Consider the following 21,246-nt stretch of genomic DNA (forward strand, 5'->3'; position numbering starts at 1 on the left):
GGACTCGTCTGTATTTCTGTAAAGGTCCATCACTGTTTTCTTCCAGAACACTCTTGTTGAGTCCTTTGCTGCTAAACTTAGTTTTGTTCGTTACTGAATTATAGCAACAGTACGTTTTGCTACATAAACATAGCATTTCAGTACATCGGAATTCTTCTTTGAATAATCCAGGCTCACGCTTGTCATGTTTTATATGTTTATCGCAACAAGTTCTTGGAAAAAAATTACTTGTACTATTAGCATGAAAAAAATCCGTACAGTCATTACTTCTCATCTCATTCCAAATACTCCTCATTTCTGGTTTAATGCATTCATAGAGATTTTCATGAGCCAGTGCCAGATACAAAGAATCAGTGTCCATTTCAAGCTCCTCGAATTTCTGAACATCACAGAACTTGTCAAAGAAGTTATAGTAGAGCTCCAGCATTCTCAGTTTTGCATACTGTAAGATAAAGAATCCAACAATTATTGGTTCACGATGCTCAACAGTGCTTTTCACAAGCTCAACCTCATATATATCTGTCGAAACGTTGTTCAATCTTCTAAAAAGACGGTTATTAATAGCTTTATGCGTCTTTTCATCGTTAAGATAAAGAGTTTCTGTGTGTCGAGTTCGATCCATAATCTGATAACCATACGAGCTGTTCCCAAGTAATTTCATAGTTTCAGCAACAACGCTAGAGTCCGGATTCTCGTCACCTTCTCGTCTTGCATCAACGACAGATTGTACGAAACCGTTGAAACATTTTTGTGGGGTATACTCAATGAATCTGTGGATTTTGATACAACGTAGACCCAGCTTCAAATAAAACTTTAATAATGGTGTTATAACTATTCCATTGTTTAATTTGTAACTCGAAATTAACATTCGTTGTGGTTTAAGCAATAACGCGTTTTTTTCAGCATATTCCAGCATGAATTTTCCTATATTCTCTCGTCCAACATCACAGTTTTTGAAAATTGGAGGAAAGTTTGCAAATCGTTCACGAAGTTCTTCAGGAACTTCTAAATCACACTGTACATATCCGAATAATTTATCTTCCTCTATCCTGGCCAACAGTTTTTCACTACTCAAGGGTAATTTGTAAGGGAAATTTTTTCTAACATGGTTCTTCAACATGGAATTCGCTTGAACAAGATCCCACCATTCACACTCTCTCATCTCTATAACTTTATATCCTTTCTTTTCTAGGTAAAGCTTTCGTAACTTATCGGATTCACGTTTCCAGATACCAAACTCAAATTCATCCTCACTAACATTTGGTTGAGTTTCCCTACAGGGACAGAAATGGTAGTAGCATCCAAGGGCTTCAAAAATTGTTTGGCAGTGACCACAAAAGCCATCCACAGTAAAAGAATCAATTTTTTTCTGTCTTCCAGTCGTATAGAAGCTCTCAATAGTACATTCGGGTCTGTTTGCTTGATAGAAAGACATTACCATGTTCTCAAACTTCCTGATTTTGTTTTGACGAGCTTTGAACTTTTCAAGATCGCTATCAAACTCCCATCTAGTGTAGAGTCCAGTTGGCATCGCTTGGCACATGGAGAAAGGGTACAATTGGCTAGCATCTATTCCGACTATTGCTCTACAGATATTGTTTGACCTCCGGATGAATGTTTTGTCTACAACAGCTTTCCTCGTAAACACTATTGATGGACCACCAGTCATTTCACTTCGTATTTTCTCATGCAAGTCTTTGTCAGCTTCGATGAAAGGGTAAAACTTTCTATCAGTCGATTTATGAAGACAGATATTTGCCAAATTGGGTAGTGTACACCCAAGCTTTAACATATCAATTTTCTGATCGTGATAAAATTTCATCATTTTCTTCATTGCTTGCAAAGTTGGTACAACATCTTTGTTGTTATACCAGCGAAGGAAATCGCGAAAAGTTTTCATTTTCTCCATCTTCCACAACTTTTCAAGGAGAGCATAATTCTCTTTTCCAGATAAAGGTTTCTCTTTCAAACCCAGTTCTCGGAGAACTACCGACTCCTCTTTTCCAGATTTAATCAACTTTTCAAACTGAGCGAAATCTTTTTCCAGTGGATTTAGATTTTTCAGTTTGCTGAAGAAGGAATCATAGGGTGGAAGATGATTGCAGTCAAGTTTCGTCGACGAATCGAACCATTCATATGGAAAATATCCTTTTGTCTCCTCAGATTGATATGCTTTTAGAAAAGAATCCAGTGATGTTGCTCCACCAAGAAAGTTCAAAATATCGAGAAACTGAATATCACCGAATTTGAAAGAAATAAATTGATTTGCCTTTTTGATTACCGTAGGTTGAATAGCTCTATCGTTAAGGAGATGGGGAATAATATACGCTTTGATTAAATTTAGGTCATATTTTCCACTGTTGAATCCAAAAACTGGTAGAGTGTCAACATAATTGTTGAAATGACGCTGGAGATCAAGGAGTTGCTTTTGCTGGAATCGTAAAAAATTTTTAGTTGCATTACTATCATCTGTTTCTTTACTGATGTTTGGTTGAGTTTCGGAAATAATTTGCAGTCTGGAGGAAACATCACTCAACCTAGTTTTGATCTCTGCTTCCACCGCCAGGAACTTGGGTTTCAAGTCCGCTTTGTTTTTTGCTGCTAACATTTCCAGTTGAGCTACAAATGATATGATAAGACGATTAGGATCGTTTTCGCATAAGAAAACTGGTTCGTCCAACAAATTTGAAGAGATTGATACCGATACAGGTACATGAGTGCCAATCCATGATGTTGTCAGTGTGTTATTGGCTTCCACTGATTGAACACATATTGCTTCGAAGTCGAAGACAACAAAATTTCTGAAGAGAGTATAATCCTCTGGATAAGTGATTGAGAAGTTGTCAAGCTTCTCAAATAAAGTTTCCCGCAACGAATAAGCACCCCGCGGATAGATATTCTTCACTCGTTCTTTACAAGTTTTCAAATGCCGGTTGAAATGACCTGAATGGTTGAAAAACACATCACAGCTGGGACAACGAAACTTCTTGAAGAATTTGTTGATATCATTAACATAACAGATGTGATTGTTATATCGAAGCAGTTTAATGTTTTCATCATATCGTTCAACGCTGCGTCGTACAAGTTCACCAATAATTTCACCATCTTCAATGTCAAAATCATAGATGAAAATGTTTTGTTTGATTTGTTCTTCAATTATTGGAATTTGATCAAATGAAACACCTGTGAAGTTTTCAGGGTCGCAACCACTTGCAGTAACAAAATTGTGAAAAATTTTTATTGCCTGTAGTTCAACATCTACTGATCCAAATAAATGAATAGCAATTGCACGGAACAAACACAAATTATCGTTATACGGTTCATCGTGTCCATTTGAAAGCAGACAATTTACTTCAGGGTTCCTTAACAATGGCTCTGGAAGAGGCGAATCAGTGCAACCCATAGGTATATTCGTAAGAAGCGCTGCAAAGACAGTAACATTTGTAATTACTGTGAATTGCCATTTTGAGTTTTGGCGTTCCTGTGTACATGTTTCAATCAAGTCAAGTTTCTCAATTTCGTTCTGGATGTTTAATAAATCGTTTTTATTGCTTAGCAGAAAAGCTCGGTCCAGCAGTAAATTATTTTCGTGCGGATAATAATATCGGTAATCGTTTGTCTCTACATTTCGCAAAATAAACCCCAAAGCTATGTTAATTTTGGCAGCACAGTTGAGGTTTGCGAAAACTTCATTGAGTTTTTCGTTGATCTCTTTGGTGTCCAAATTCGATAAACTGAAGTTGAAAACTTCCTGTCTGCCATGCTCAGCATGCATATCATCAAGTAAATGCTGACAAGCTGCCAGTTCTTCTTTCAATGATTCGCTATCGTTATCAATTTTCTCCATAATCTCACGAACACGGTTTGTGCTTGAGGACCCAACTTTTGTGCTAGCTTGATGTGCTTTTTTGCGATGCAGTTGAAGTGAGTAGAAACTTGGGAACTGTTTCTGACAGACAACACATTTGTTCAGTGTATTACGAACTTTTGCGCCGTGAGCCTTCGCAATATGGTATGATAATTCTGCAGCATTTTTTGTCGCAAAATTACAATTCTTTTTCTTACAGTAAAGAGTGCCCATCATACATGTCTTCCTGTGGCGAGCAATATTGGTCTTTACAACAGATTTTCCACATTTTTCGCAGTTGATGGACAGGTTTCGATCTTTTGCAGGCATTTTGTTATAACTGGGTAAGTTTAACTATGACATGAACAAATAGATGTTTTATTCTTGTCGGAAGGTATTGACAACTGAGTCCTAGAAAATGAATAAACAAATGTCTCTCAAGTTCTGCAGAAATTCAAAGTGTATTCACGACTACATGCGAGCAATTAAGTTGAAATATTTATTTATGTTACTAAAAATAGATTTCATTTCGAGTCGTCAACCAATCACAGCAAAGTTTGCAAAACTTCGTGAAATTGCGACAGCCATTATTCGTGTACACATTTCAACAAATCTGATTTGTTTACTTAATGTCTAGACAAAATTTATTCGGTTTGTTTACTTAATGTCTCGGTTTGTTTACTTAATGTCTAGACAGAATTTGTTTACAAGCAATAAAAATAACAATGTAAAGAATTTTCGTCTTCGAACGACCTTGAAATTTTCTTTACACCATGTTATCAACTCAAACCCAATAATTCATAGACGTATATCACTATTTACTCACTCAGTTTAGTCTCTGAATATGGTTGAAGCTATGTACGAAAACAGTCCTGAATACTTCAAAAAATTTCAAAAACGATTCAAATACACTATTTGTGACACAGAACCAAAACCTCAAGATTTTGGAATAGAAAATTATGCGTACGGTTATCATTCGTCTTCGACTATTATCGATGGTTGTTTGTTTGGTTCCAGTCATTGGCATATTATTTTTGAAGATACAGGTCCGGAAGATAATATTGTTTTTTCGCCGTATGCTCCTGCAACGATACCTTGCCTTGTGACTTGTTTTAAAATCCTTATTTTGCCTACGGAGAAAAATTTTGTCACTCATGGTGCTATTGTCTCTCGCTTACATGTTGCTGTGGAGTACTTGTCAAAGTTTAATCATGTTTCAACCAACAAAACTAAGAAACAACTTCCTCTGCCTAACCCTGTGAAAAGACCCTCAACCATTACTACTACCACTTCTAACAAATGTGCTTCTACTATCCCCGATGTGACTGTAAAACGCTTTTGTCAACTAATGCTTGGTGAACATTCATCTTCTCTCTATCAGATTATGGATATACTTTTAAGTGGGCAGGGAAGATTTGTACGTGAGACTTCAGACTATTTAATAAACTTTCAGTTCTGTAAAAATTCTACTGTCTAAAATAATGCTGTGATAGAACAATTAATTCAATTTCACTCCATATGTTTTAAAAATGCCAACAATTGCAATTCATTTACATCAGGTACAAATGGAAACTTACTGCTATAGAAATAATGAGCAATATAGATGCAAAATAAACCACACAGTTGCGAGTCTGCTGATTGCAGGGGAGACTGAATATCTCTTCTGTGCTCCATAATATCCATCATCATATGTAAATCAGTACATTGCTGTAAGCGGGAGAAAATGTCTTTATAGGTAGTCAGAGGTAGTGCTAACGGATCTGCAAAAAATAGAACGGGGTATGCGTAGCGTTTCGCAAGCATCACCCAATGTGAACCAATAGAATCAGCTGGCGATGCATTCACAATTATAAAACTGTTAACTGGTAAACTTAAGGGATAATTGTCAGCCGCATAAACACCTCGAAATTTAAATTTGAGATGTTTGCACTTTTGAATATGAATATAAATTTGGTCTTCATCCATTAGTAAGCATTCATAGGTAGAACATTTTTGGATACGTTTCTTGCAGAGTCAATGTACACAGTAGACGATTTTTCTCCAAGGAAAAAAATTTCAATGTTGTTTGGTAAACCAGTATCAAATTTCAGTTCAACCGATAATGATGAGTTTGTTAGTTCGGGATGAATAAAATCGTGTGTTGCCTCTTGCGTGCTAGTTAAGTCAAAGACCATTATAAAATGATGCGCAAAATCATTTAGGGGTATTCCATGACCGTTTTCAACATAAGCTAGGGCACTCATTGAATTGCAATACAGGCGCTTGTTATCATTTGTTAACATTGGAGTGCCAGCTGTTGCGAACCCGTTTCGATAGACCGTAATTTCACTCAAATCAAACTTTTGATAGTGGTAGGGATTGATATTGTTAGTTCCAATGAATGCATTGCTCCTGCACAATGCAACAATCAGCCGCCTTATTGGTTCTTTTGTGAAAATATCTTCATGCTTCCAACTGCGTTGACCTGCCGTTGCGAGGAATGTTTTTGTTATTACTTCATTGTAGCGATACATTGCCGGAGTTTTTAGGAGTGTTTTTTCAATGGCTCCAACAACGTTGTCTGACACTGTCATCTTTCTAACAAATAAGTTCGCTTCATCGATTTTAACTTTGTAATTTTTTGCCGCTGTCTCACTAATGGTAACAAAATCATCTTGCGATCTTCGGAAAGAAATTCTTAAGGTAACACCACTTACTAAATGTTTTTCACAGGAAAAGAAATCAACAGCGAGCTTTCCATATAAAGTAATTTGTTCCGATTCTCTCACAGCTACCTGCCTTGCATCCCTTGAAGCTGCAGCTATACCAGCGGGGTTCGGCTCATACTCGTAACCTTGACACTTTAACCAAGTTTTCTTTGCATCGGCTCCATGTGAAAATTCTGTTTCAATAAAACTTTTATGAGCATAGTGTCCATTAGCTGAGGAAATTTTTATTCCATTTGCAGAAACAGTACAGTCGGCAAACAGTGAATGAAGAACATTGTTGACAAAATATGCAGCATCGGTTGCGGTTGCATCGCCGGCGGTATATCGCAAATCAGTTCCATCAGCATTTTGTATTCGACATTTTACTTCCAAATAAATTTTCTGCAAATCTATGAAATTGTTGCGATCGCCTACAACTTCGAATTCGAGCGATGATCCAGAGGGAGAATAAAGTGGTCCAGTTTTTTGCTCAAATGATTGATCAAAGGTGACTAGCAAAGGTGGTTTTTCAAATAAATCCAAGGAACTGTGAGTGGCTTCGGAAGGTATTACAATATTAGTTCGCATTTTTGACTCGAGAGAAAAAATCCAGTCGACTTCTTCTTGGCTGTGATTTTCGAGAAATGATTTTTTTAGTGGAACGTTTTTTGTAGATTCGAGGTTTAGCATATTGTTGTCTTCGACGTTTAATAACTTGCCGGCCTCGTGTTATGCGTGAAAGGAGAGAACCACCAAATTGTTTTCGGGCTGTTTTTGCAACCGTGCTTTTCAACGCCTGCTTTGCCGACTTTCGTTTCGTTGCTACTTCAACCAACTCAGGTGCACCCTGCACTAAAAGCTCTCGGCCAATTCTTTTGGCAGCGGGCCATATAATTCTTCTTGCCAATGGTAAAGCAACTCTTCCAATACCTGCTGCGAGGGCTCCAAAGCCACTTCCTCTTTGACGATAATGACCGGAGAAATGTGGCATTGACTGTGATGCTTGGTTGCTGTAGTAAGCTTCCATTTCACTTGATTTTTTGAAACTTTAGGCCTACTATCACTTTTCCTGTACCATTAAATGGAATAAGTTCTCCGGCTTCGTTCCTCAACTCCACTTTAATGTTCTGAATATTGTTAGAAAGTATGGGCTTGTAATCCAGAATTGTAAATGTCTTGTGATGAATGGGTGTAACAGTGTTTATGCTGCCGTTTTTTAAACGTCTTTCGGTCTCAATGATTTTAATTACAGGAGCTCTCACGTCTCCAATAATTTGATATTCTATAACGTCTATGTACACAAATATTAATTGTGAGCCACAGGTTATATCAACTGGAAAATCACTTTGGTGTCTATTGAGAGTTTTGTGTGATTTGTATCCAATATGAATGTATCCATCATGCGAATTGTCTTTTATACCCTTGAAGCCGAGAATACTTGGAACTTCTTCGTTTTCAAATGAAAAACCCTCATTCGCTCCGAATTGTAAAACCAGTTTATGAGTAATTTTGTCAAAAGTAAAATCAAATTGTTTAAACTGAGCAATTCGCCTGAGTTCATCCATTAGTTGATCCAAGCTACTGTAAATGCCTTTGCGAATTTTTCTGAGGTGTCCACTGCGATTATCTGAGGCGTCGAGTTCCACTCCCGAGTTTTTATAAACGACTAACCCGTTTGAATTGACGTTGTTGATGTTTGATGGGAAGGATATTGAAGATAAAGCTACTTGCCATTCTCCATCCAAAATAAGTGGTTGAGATAACTGGTTACGGAATTTTGCCATTGTGTTTTCACCAAAAATTCCCATTGATGCGTTGGATATTAGGTCGATTGTGAATTCTTTGGCGGGATTCATTTTATTCGTCTGCAGTAACTAACACGTTTACTTGGACTAATTCCGGTTCATAAAATTTACCTTCAATTATAACGTTGTTTGCATCTATAAGATTGTACGTTGGTGGACTCACGGTAGCAATTTTGAATATCGTAAAAACTTCGTCTGTATAATTTTGTTTATAACCTTTTCTGAATTTTTCGTCGTGCTTTGCAATCCTAACAAGGTCTCCTTTTTCGTATTTTGGTTTGTACTTTGTTGTGTTGATTGCTAATGATATTAAAATTGGTTCATGTTTTTTGAAAACTTTATTAGGTGCTAAATGGGTTACCCGGTTAACACGACTGTTTATAGTATTTACAAACTGGGGTAAATCTTCAATATATGTCCAAGTCCACTTTTCTTCCAAATATTTGTAAATGATGTTTTTAAGCGATCGAATGTTCCTCTCTGCAAATGCCGACTTGGTTTCGCTTTCTGTTGTATATAAATGAATTCCTTTCTTTTCACAAAATTTTTTGAAATCTCCTTTGAACTCTGATCCCTTGTCTGTCCATACTTTTTCTGGTTGTTTCTTCTTGATCATTTTTTTGAACGCTTCAACAGCATCTTTTGCATATAAAGCTTTCATTGGTTGAACTCGTAAGTAACGTGATAAAACATCCACAGCCACTAACAAATATTTTACACCGTTGTTGTGTTGGGCAACTTTATCCATATACGCAACATCGACAGACCAGATTTCATTTATTCTATATGCAACAGCTTTCAGTCGGGTAAAACTTTTCCTGAATTGTCTGTATTTTGTGTACGGGGCTTTTGACTGAAGATAGCGAACAATTTTGCCTCTGGTGAAACCGCTAGCCTTCTTCAAGTTAGCAATGCTACCAAATGCAGCACTGCCTTTAGTGTACAATTTGTCTAACTGTTTAACTTGATAGGAAGTAATTCTCCCAGGGGCTGGTTGGTTTGATTTCTTTTTCTGCCTCTTCAAAGTTTCTCTGGTCATTGTCAGAAGCTTTTGTTTTCTTTCGCTGGGATTTTGAAGCAACTTCTTTGTCCGACTCATACTCCAAAAATTGCAGTCTCTCTTCAGATGATAAATTCAGAAACCTTTTGGCGTATGTGTTACAAGTCAAATGCGAACCAATATCGAGATGCGTTAATAAACTGAATTGTTCGAAAGATAGTTTGCAAGTGGTTTGCTGTAGATTGTAAAGAAATGTAGCTGCAAGAACTTCTGTATTTGTACCATTAATAAGCAATCTCTTTGATGAGTCCAAGGACACAGAATCTGATTCCTCTATTATGTCCAGTATTGTATTCGCTCTTTCAAACTTTATCCCCTTCAAGATTCTAATATCATTCAGCACTCCTTTTTTGATAGTCGATTTGTTGTCTGTCGTAAAGGGTTTCGCCATAGACTCGTTTATTGTACTTCTATCGTCCACTGAAGCGTCAGTTTGTTGTTCTGTATCCTGTTGCGAGGCAGAAGGATCTGATGGTGACTTGTTTCTCTGGAGAAGCGAAATCTGCTTGGCTGCATTGTGAATATTTTTGTTGCTGAGTAATTGAGAGACATGAGGTTGTTCTCTTGTATACATCTGTTTAGGTATTAACACAAACTCTTCAGTATGCATTTTGTTCTAGATATGCAATGCAGGGTAATGCTATGATTTGAATGAGGTTGTTGCCAGAGGGAGATTGAATTATTTTTAACCGTTCAGTTTTCCCTACTTTCCCGTTCGAAAGTTGACGCAGAGTTTTTTCAAATTTTTTTAGTTCTTTTTTATTGACTGGAACAACTCCAGAGAGTACGTTCATCACACAGTCACTCAGAAACCAAATGAAGTCGCCGTCTTTAAGTAACTCGGATTCAATGTTGGAGTGCTGGTTTGTGCTATTTGCCCATTGCTTGAGCATAAGCAAATGTTTCTTTTTCATTCGTAATTGGTGTAACAACGGCTTCCTCCGAAGGAATGTAAAAAATTGAAGGATTAGGTCCAATAATATGTGACGCAAATCGTAAACCCTGACTGGTTTTGGGATCGAGATCAATAATCAAATGTCCAAAGGGCTCCGCAGTTGCTAGTTTGTATGCTTCTTTTATCAGTTGGAGACAATTCAACTGTTTTCCAAGATATTCAATTTGTTGAATGTCACGAAGCGACTTGAATAATATTATATGTGTTGTATTCAGATCAATGGTTCTTGACCATTTGCTTTGATGGAACAAATTATGCTTGACGTATATAACATGTAATTTGCGATGACGTCCTGAGGTAGCTATTTTTACAAATTCTTTATCGTTGAAAATTTCTTCACATGAATCGTCATAAATAAGCAGACAATGCGATAGTTTTTTTGTTATATCAAAGCCTGAGTATTTTAGAAACTCAATCCCTGGTATAACTCGTTGCATATCTTTGAAAAGTGGTTGGAACTCTTTGTAAAAATAATAAATTTTTTCAAAGCGTGGATAAAAGGTCGAACCTTTTAGCATTCGAAACAAGAGTTCTGTTTTACCACAACCACTTGGTCCTACAATTGACATGAATACCCTGTCATGTGTAAGAATAACTTTGTTCATAGTTTGGGATTAGGTAAAATGTAACCAACTAAACTCGATAAGAGAGCAATCCAAATTGATTTCTCTTCACAGCTTTCTGATAATAGAAAGAGCATAGAGAAGCAAAGAATGATCATTAAGACAATGATACTCACTTGAACAAAAAATATTACTTCGGACCTTGGCACTGTTGAATTTGAACAACAACGCCATGGGGGCCTCTCCTTGTTGTTCACATCAAAGACTAAATTACTGATACCGGCGTCAGCCTCGTCTCTTTGATTCATTGGAGAAAAATAATTAATTGAAAAGTGAATTGAAACAAGAATGATATAAATGTTAAATTTTTGAAGTATTCACTGGGCAACTGTTTCATGTACCAGAACTCAAACAAATTGAAACCTTTAATATGACTTTTTATCTCTAGTTTATAACAAACGGTTGATGAGTCATTTTCCTCGAACGATGGTTGATTGAAAACTTTTTCAACTTCGGGGTGCTCCAAGACATATAACCGCAACTCATTCGGCATCTCATTAAGTGATAGCTCACGTTCTGGTGGTGTTTTTTTCAATCTAAATTGAGGAACTTTTTTGTCCGCCCATTGCTTCCAACGTGGGATTCGCTGCTCTTTGGGGGACTGCATAAGCTTCTCGTTTGTTTTGTTCATAGCCATAATTGAACTGATTCCGATGTTCTCGAGCTCTCTGTTTATTTTTTACGTACAGTTGGAAGTGATAGAAATTATCTATCACGGGCAGGAAAGCCCTAAAGCTGTCTAGCTCGTCGGGAGAAAGAGTAATGGTTGCAAAATAACGTTTTGCTGCCGCGCTATAAAGCGGGTTGTAACGCGGTTGTTGTGCTGTGTTTGGCTTATTGTTGAGATAGTTCGCTCGGTTCTGTTGATCACTTGATGAAAAATTATTCTGTATTGGTGGAGAGGGATCTTGAACTCTGTTGAATATTACAATCGGCTGATCGTCAAGTGGAGTCAAGCAAGTGAATATCTTCAAGTTGTCTGACAGATAAGTTGTTAAAGTTGCCGTGTCTTCTCTGTGCATCACTTTGTGTCCACTGTGAGAATATTCTTGCTTTACGTTCCGCGCAGTGATTTGATAATTGATCGTTTGTTGAACGAAAGTTTGAATGAAGACAACAGGAGGGAACTTGTTCTTCTGATATTATCTCTGAGATTCGGGGACAATTTAGATCCTCCAGATTATAAACAGTTTTTTGTAAAAGCTTACTGAGGAGCTCACACTTTTCAATGCCTTTGGCAAAAAAATTTTTCCGTGTGAATCGGAAACTGAAACTCAGACAGATTGTTTTCAAATCACAGTAAGGTATATCACCTTCGTCCCAATCAAGACCGTGTAGGTTATTGGTCAACCAAATAACAGTTTGTCTATCGTGTGCGGGTAAATCAGCGAATTTAAGGGGCGGTTTGAAAAATATTGTATCGTTGTAACTGGAACACAAACTGAGTTCTTTTATAATGAATCCAAGTGACTTGAGTTTGAAACCTTCGAGATCGAGGACAATAATATTTGCGGTTTTGCTGCCAAAATTTTCTAGCATTCCAATTCACGAAACAATTGTGAATGAAAAATTTTCACTGATAGAATGAATAATATTCCTGTCAGGTGTCCAAAAAGACAATTGTTTACTGGTGAGTAACGGAAAGCGTAAACATATCCAGGGCCTTTGTTTCTGCAATCTTTTATAAATCCAGCAGCGTCATGCAATGCAGCATGAAGTCGTAGCACTTTGCTCCGTTTCAATAATGAATCTAGTCTTGAATTATCAATTCCAATGAAACCACCATAGGGTCTAAATTTAAGTGCTATTTCTCCGTCAACTTCTGGGTCTAACAAAGAACAAGCAGCTACGAAATATAACTGTCGATAAGATATGTGTGTATAATTTATGTTACCTCTCAGTGATAAAACTTTCTCATGAATGAGCTTGATGTCTTTTGTTCCTATTGTGTTCATTATTTACTGTTTACTGAACGTGAGCGTTTAGAGTTTTTGTTTATAAATCTTTCAATTCTGATTGGTTGTTAACTCGAATAATAAATCCGGCACTGCGATTGGTCAATTTATTTTGGAAAGTTTTGTGACTCTGAACATGTTTGGGCATGATCCGATGGCTCTTCTCTCCACATAATATATCATTAGTGATTTTATACATCTACTAACAGGTTAGTTGTTTTACTGTTGTTTTTATCAATTTATGTATGCATTTATGAACATAAATGATTATGACCATAATTGTGTACATACTTAGGTGAAAACTTGTTGTCTTGTACAACTCTGAGGGTTTTTTACCAATGTGTATGTATGTATGTATGTATGTATGTATGTATGTATGTATGTATGTATGTATGTATGTATGTATGTATGTATGTATGTATTTAAGTATATATGCATGCATGTATGTATGTATGTATGTATGTGTGTATGTATGTATGCATGCACGCACGTATGTGTATGTAAGTTTGTATATTTGTATGCATGTCTGTATATGTATACATGTTTGTATTTTTGAATGTATATATATATATATATATATATATATATATTTATATGTATGTAATATTTTGTATGCGTGTATGTACTGCAGATGAAATGTTTTACTTAGAGAAATCTGATTGGCTGCAACTGTTACGAACGATTAGACATGTCTGATTGGTTCACATATTTTCAAATAAAAGAACATTTATATGTATGTAAAATTTTGTATGCGTGTATGTACTGCAGATGAAATGTTTTACTTAGAGAAATCTGATTGGTTACGACTGTTACGAACGATTAGACATGTCTGATTGGTTCACATATTTTGAAATAAAAGAACTGATGAACATGTTTGATCGTGCGTTTTGGTGCTTCAAGTAGCGGAGGGATATGTTGAAGTTTGTGTGCGTGTGTATGCGTATGTGTTTGGTGGTTGTGCTTGGTGTAGGTTGGCTGATGTTTAGCGGAGTTTTTGGGGTGTGGCGGTGAGACGAATGTTCACACCAAACGAGTTTCACAACTTCTCATAATGAATAAAAGTGAAATAGCGTTGAAAATTTTTGGACCCCACTTTCCTAAAAATTTTACAAGTTCTTTCCATCTATGAGACAAATTTCAATTTTCGAAAAAAGTGTTTCCAACAACTTTTTTCACTCACAAAACATGTTTCGCAACATTTCACATTGATTAAAGCCAAAAAATCAACAAAAATTTTTTAGAATCTATTTTTCAAAAAATTTTACAAGTGTTTGTCCCCCTATAGGACAAAATTTTCAATTTTCGAAAAAAGTGTTTCCAACAACTTTTTTCACTCACAAAACATGTTTCGCAACATTTCACATTGATTAAAGTCAAAAAATCAACAAAAATTTTTTAGAATCTATTTTTCAAAAAATTTTACAAGTGTTTGTCCCCTATAGGACAAAAATTTCAATTTTCGAAAAAAGCGTTTCCGACAAATTTTTTCACTCACAAAACATGTTTCACAAGATTTCACATTGATTAAAGCCAAAAAATCAACAAAAATTTTTTAGACCCCATTTTTCAAAAAATTTCACAAGTGTTTGTCCCCTATAGGACAAAAATTTCAATTTTCGAAAAAAGCGTTTCCGACAAATTTTTTCACTCACAAAACATGTTTCACAAGATTTCACATTGATTAAAGCCAAAAAATCAACAAAAATTTTTTAGACCCCATTTTTCAAAAAATTTCACAAGTGTTTGTCCCACTATGGGACCAAAATTTCAATTTTTGAAAAAAAAGCGTTTCCGACAAATTTTTTACTCACAGATCATGTTTCAAAATAGTTCACATTTTTAGAGACAAAAACAACAAAATTTTGTGAAATACATTTTTTTTTTCAGAAAAAAAAAATTAGGAGCTGATCAGAACCACAACGGGGGGGGACACTATGTATTAAGATAGGGAATGCAGAAATTGTCCCCCTAGGGGGACGCTTAGGGGGACATTTAGTGCGAATTGCATTAAATGTCCCCCTAAGTGTCCCCCTAGGGGGGACAATTTCTGCATTCCCTATCTTAATACATAGTGTCCCCCCCCCGTTGAGGTTCTAGTCAGCTTTTTATACTACTATTGTAGCTGCGTAGTTATTTTGCGTGGTTCGTGACTTTTGCAATTCAACGAATTTGAATGGTATTGGGGTGCTGTCTTGTTAGACTCGAAGAGCAATATTGGAGAAGTATCTTTTTAAGTCAATTTTATTGGAGTGAATTTTGAAGGTAATGAAACGCGTGAAAAAATTTGAACAAAATTGGAGATTGGAGCGAAAAGTGAATCGTTATTTGTTCCTACCGCTGTTTTCGAGAGAGCGAAAAATTGAGGAGTGAAAAAAGTCAAGGTGAGCGAAATTTTTTGATCGCGTCCGACTTTTATTTCTTGCAGTTTTTCTATTATTCTTCAAAATTAGACTTCAAGTTTGTGAGCCTACTTTGACTTTCCTATTGTTCCTTGCGTATTTAAGTGGTCTCGGAATTTTTACAGAAGGTTTTTATTTTCTATGTGGACTTCTGTTATATAAGGATATAATTGAATCTTTTTTCATTTTCTAGTTCAGTTGGTTTCTGTAGCTGAATATTTCATTGACTTCAATTTGCTATTTTCATTTTTTTTGAGTAGCTTTAATATGAAATAGTCGTGTAAAAGGTTATTGTGGCGGAGACTACTCTTCTAGTTGTTTCCTAAATGTTTTTTTGAGATCCGTTCACATATTTTTATAATTTTTGAAATTTTAGTGATGATTTTTGGTCACGCCGACGTAGAGAAAAAAAGCGAGTGCTTTTTAATCGTGGAATTTTATAACTCTTAACTTCAATTTTGGTCAGAAAACGCTGTTTAAACGAAAATCCGATTTCTCTATTGTGATTTGTTCACATGCAATAATTTGACTTCAGTTGTTTCTGTTCGTTATGGGATTTGTTTCTGAATGGTTTTAATAATCCATTCCGAATCCAATTCAGGTCTAGTTTTTTTTTGTTTACGCAACGGAACATTGTTGCAGTTTATGTCAGGATTTGTCCTGATATCTTTTCTTTGGTTTCGTCCTCTGACGCTCTTTTGTCGTTTGACATTTGATCACACAGCAAAGCTAGAAAAAGTCAAATTTTCTGAATGACTTCTTCCTCTTACTAACACATATGCGTGCGTGACGTCCAGCTCTCTTCAGGAAAAGTTTTTCGGTCATTTGCATGATTTGATTTCGATCATACGTGAGTTACCTCACTCAATAAAATGACTATTGCATGTAATAAATAAATGTCCCTAATCAAAAGGCTTCAGTGGAGTAAATTTTAACGAGCCCAATTAATTCACATAGTTTTTTATGCGGAGTCGGTTAGATTTTCAAGTGATATCTGTAAATGTTTCTCTGTATTATACGGCACGCAAAGACTATTTCGCAGCGGTTGTGTGGTTGGTGATGATGGCCTTATATTTATTTGATGGTAACAGTAATCAAATTTATCTCGCCCAGTTATACTATCAGGGCACAATAAAATTAACTGCGCAAAATTTTGATTGTTTTTTGATGTCTTGTTACATATTCTTTTCAGTGAAATGTCTCGTTGATTTTTCAATAAAACATAACCTTTTATTGATTTCACCATTTGTTCTGACGCAAGCAGGCTTTGATTTTGCTTGCTTTAGAAATATATTTAATTTTTGCTGACATTTGGTTGCTTTTCTTCAAGTTGGAGTGTTGAGAGGTCTCCATTGGTGGTTTCTATTGATGGAACTCTCATATTTTCGAACATTTTATTGAACACTATTAATTTTTATTGACTAACAAGTTTTTTATAGCTGCGAAGCTGTAAGTTGAGCGAAGTTATATTGCGGTGCTCTTGGTTTTTTTTTTTGTTTCGTCGTCTGACGCTCTTTTTTCGTTTTACATTTGTTCACACGGCAAAGCTGAAAAAGTCAAATTTTCTGAATGACTTCTTCCTCTCACTAACGGCATTTGAGCGCGTGACGTCATTTCTCACTCGCTTTAGCAAAAGTTTTTAGGTTATTTGTGTGATTAGATTTTGATCATACTTGACTTACCTCACTCAATAAAATGACTTTTGCACTTTAAAACCTAAGTTTAATTTGAATTTGTTCAAGGTCAAAGGAACTGATTTGTGCAGTAAAGGTCCCTAATAAGAGGCTTCTGCGGAATGAATTTTAAGAAGCTTTATTAATTTATCTCTGAATGTTTTTTACCTAGTTTTTTTGAGCGGCGTCATTTTTTTCAATTTAGATCTGTATCTATTTCTATCTCTATTATATGGCACGCAGGTCTATTCTTTCGCAGCTATTCCGGCAATCTGCCGGCTATGTTTCTTAAATTTTGAAAGTTACTGTAGTATGATTCCTTTGGTTAAGTTAATTGTTTTCTATTGTTTGTTTTTAAAATGGGATGAATTTTTGAGTTTTTTCCGTATTTGTTGCTCCTTTTGTTTCCTCGTAGTGTCATAGTAAACGAACTCTTCCGTTTTCCCGTGAAGGAGTTTTACATCTATTTGGGGGCAGCTTCTGAAGAAAAGACATGTCTATGTCAGGTTGAGAAATCAGTTTGTTTTTTGGCCTTTTTTGATTGCTTTTTTGATTATATGGGTCGAGAAGCAATTGTTTTCTCATGAGGCGTAGTGGCAATTTTTATAACGTATGTTGTCAATAGTTTTAATTTATTTGACATCAGCCGTCTAAGAACAAAAAGAAAAAAAGGGGTTTCTTGTCAAGATTTTTCTACGGTTTCGTTTTTTCGTATGTTAAGTTTTATATTTTTGGTGATAATCAAATATTCTTCTACCGAGAGTGATGAACAGTTTTTTAATGTATCGAGGTCTTTGGACTGCAATTCAGGACTTGTCTTGACTTACGTTGGTCCGGCTATGTCTTGACGTACGTTGGTCGGCAGGGTCAGAAAGAAATTTTTGAAGTGTTCATTGCTTTTGGATACAGTGAATTGGATTTGAATACTGATAGTTGCTAATTTTTTCAGTTAATTAAATATTTTCAGAATTTTTATGGGAAAATTTTTTTTAATTCCGGTTTTTGACAGCAGTTTTTCAGTCTGCTGAAAGATTTTCTTCGCTCACTACTATAATTAATGGACGAGTTGCTATCGGGCACAGCCAATCTTCTTTTTCTGAAAATTATCTCAAGCACTTTGTAGTCTTGTGTCTTTTTTCATTCAAAAGTTTTGCTGGACTGTTTTTTCCCATGGATTGATTGCACCTGATTTCATATATTTTTTGGGAGCTAAATTGCTCTTTTAATGTAAAAATTGAAAAAAAAATGCTTAAATCTGATTTTTGAAATGTATTTATTTCAGTGTTTTGAAAATGATCCAAGCTTCTTTGTGAGTTATTAGTATTAGCCGCTCGTTTTTTTAAAAAAAAAAATATTCTTGCCGTTCAAATCGCTTTGATTCATAATTTTATGATGGGCTTATGATTGAGACTGCAAAATTGCGACGCTTGAAGCACTTTTTCTTACCTGGAAATCTGTTACATAGATTAAAACCTGATTTTAATTAACAACTAAAATGAGCCTTTTTCAATCAAAAATTTCTATCGAACAACATTCGAAGCAATTATTGTAGTCGAGTATGCAAAATGTTCTCTTCACTTTTCGAGACTTTTACATCCTTGACCTTTAGTGGTGTTGTCCTCCAAATTGTTCTCTCATTCAATTTTAGGCAGATGCCCTGTTCCTTCTGTTTTTACCGCTTTTCTAGAGGTCGTTTGTTTGGAATTATTTTATTGGGATTGGATCGTTAGGGAACGCTGATGGGGATTGAGCAATCGATGAAACCAGTTCGAGCTTGGAAAATACTCTTTTAGATTTGTGATGTCGCAAACTAATACGATAGTGCGATTAATAGGGATGACGCCCGTCACCTGCAAGTTTTGCCGTTCTTTATCACAATCGCACAGTAAACACTTTTCATCATTGAGCAATCCTTTGAAAACAGTGACCCGAGCATCTCCATTGAATCGACAGATTTCTAGAAATTGTTCTCAGGCTTTAGTTGCGGATGACGTCTCAAAAGCAGATTTAGATCAAGTTACTGCTAAAAGTTGTTCAACTGAAGACGAAGCAACTCCGGCTACTCGTTTTCTCGAAGAGGTGAAAACGCGTACACAACTGAAAGGCAAACTTGAGAAGATAAAAGTTAAACACATTGGTCACGATAAGAATATGACTATAGAAGTGAACAGAAATTATTCAACGCCTCTAGATGTTGCGAGGCATTTAGGGAGGAATTACGTAACACTGTCTGCATGTGCTGTAGTGAACGGCAAAAAAGTTATGGACATGAATGGGCCAATTTGGTAAATTGATTTTGAGGTTTTTGCAATATTTTTTTAGCTTTAATTTTAAAGATTTCACACCTCAATTTCATTTTAAGTATTTAAGTATGATGATGATGATGGGTGATTTATGATTACGATTACCGGCAATGTTTATTAATCACTAAGGGGCAAAACTTGCTGGTCGCATTAATGGCGTATAAGACCCAATTGATAACAAGATCTTGAAAAATACGAATTTGTTCAAATTATTGATGTCATAAACGGCATATGACCTCAACATTGCCGAGAAGATGTAAGTTATCGTTATTCATCTCATTTGAAAAGTTGATATTTTCGTCCTTAAGATATTTCAATCGCGTAGTTTTTTTGTGTTTTAGTGAAGAGAAAGACAGCACCATTGAATTCATCTGGTTCAAAAACCAGTTTGATCGAAACCCAGCTTTGGCCAATAAAACATTGTGGAACACATGCTCAGTTCTATCCGGCTCTCTCTTACCTGAAATATTTCAAGACGACCTTCTTGTATTGCCATATATGTCTACTAATGCGTTGACATTTACTGAAGGCGCCTTTGGTTATGATTTTGAACTGATGAAGATTGCTGAAGAGGAGAATGACAATGAAGTTAAATGGACCGCAAATATGTCTGAACTCAATTTCATCAACAGAAAAATGAAACAACTGATTTATTCAAAGCCTACCATATATGGAATGGATGTATCGCTAAAGACGGCAGAAACTATTTTGGGGTAAGTTTAATACTGATAACTGTTGGGCTTCTATATAGTCTGCCATTAGAATCTCTGGGGAAAATCGAACGTTTTAATACCGCTATGTGCAAATGTGATTCTTATTTTTAGTGCGTCAATAACCTGATAAAGTTCTATTATTATGAATTACTAGAAATTTTGTTGGTTACCTTTATAAATGAATTAGTTGTGGCTCTATGAAAACTGTAAATCCTAGCATTGAAAAGAATTTGTAGTTTATTTGGAGAATAACTCCTGAAATTTTTGCTCTAATTTCTTTAATTTTTCAGCCCGAATTCACCCAAATTTTGCCTAGTCAGTACATTGCTTGATCAGCAATCTTCTCATCCTGTGAACAAAGTGAGGCTGTACTTGTGTGGAGATTCGAATGTCGACGTGCACCCGGGTCCACTATTGCCGTGTGTCACTCTAATTGGTCAGATGGAAATCACAGCTGTTTATCCTACAGGTCAGTATCAAGGAGATGATAGCTGTGTTCCTAGTCATTTTTGACTGAAAATCTAACTGGAATCTCACTCTAAAAAAGAAGCCAAAAAGTAAAAGCTACAAAGAAGAAAAGGGTAGTAAATCTCAGTCTGTGCAGTTCTATCTGAAGTATAGTTGCTAGTGAAAATTTTAACTGTTTCAAAGGAAGAGTTCAAATTATGGACCAAGGTGTACTGGTCATGAAAACTGATGATTGTGCTCCCTTTAAAAAACCTAATACTACGATATTGGTGAAGCATTATTAGCCAGTGATGTTTTGCAAGCAACGGTGATAATTTGACGGAAAATTTTTTGCATGTGAAAAATCAGACAGGTGCAATTTTAATCGTTGCAGGGTTAGGTTTTGATTTCCGATTCTGTGACAAGTTAAATTAGCAAAAGTTTTCTTTTCCAGGTGAAGTCGGAAAGAATGGCGGCTCAATGCACAGAATAGAAGGTGTAGCTCTTCCTTCAGTGCTTCATGCGCACCACTGGCCATGGACTGTGCTAACGAAAGCAGCGAAAGAGGATGCTGTTGAGAGACAATCGAACATGTCTACAAATAGTATAGAGTCGTTTGCTAAGTGGTATAAAGAAGAATATGCGTTGAGGACATGATGTTTGTATACTTGTTTGTATGTGACTTGGCATGTTTCGTAAAACTATCTAAAACTAAGTTTTAAAATTTCTCTCTTTGATTTGTTCAATTTGAATGCTGATTGAGAGTTGCAATGGAATGA

The 21,246-nt window shown here is 35.9% G+C and overlaps 2 protein-coding genes across 2 annotated transcripts in view; both read left to right on the plus strand.

Annotated features, from left to right (window-relative positions):
* LOC142337902 (uncharacterized) overlaps window positions 1-21,246 on the plus strand; it is a 519,657-nt gene that overhangs the window by 166,596 nt on the left and 331,815 nt on the right. The gene's annotated exons all lie outside the window — the stretch shown is intronic.
* On the plus strand, window positions 18,787-21,194 carry LOC142337906 (large ribosomal subunit protein mL39-like). The gene is made up of 4 exons (XM_075387541.1): window positions 18,787-19,289; window positions 19,649-20,020; window positions 20,311-20,489; window positions 20,922-21,194. Exons 1-4 carry the CDS (start codon window positions 18,805-18,807, stop codon window positions 21,122-21,124), a joined length of 1,239 nt encoding a protein of 412 aa, XP_075243656.1. The 5' UTR covers window positions 18,787-18,804; the 3' UTR covers window positions 21,125-21,194.

Source organism: Convolutriloba macropyga, chromosome 4, assembly GCF_964194025.1.
Source record: "Convolutriloba macropyga chromosome 4, txConMacr16.3, whole genome shotgun sequence".
Taxonomy (NCBI): Eukaryota; Metazoa; Xenacoelomorpha; order Acoela; family Convolutidae; genus Convolutriloba; species Convolutriloba macropyga.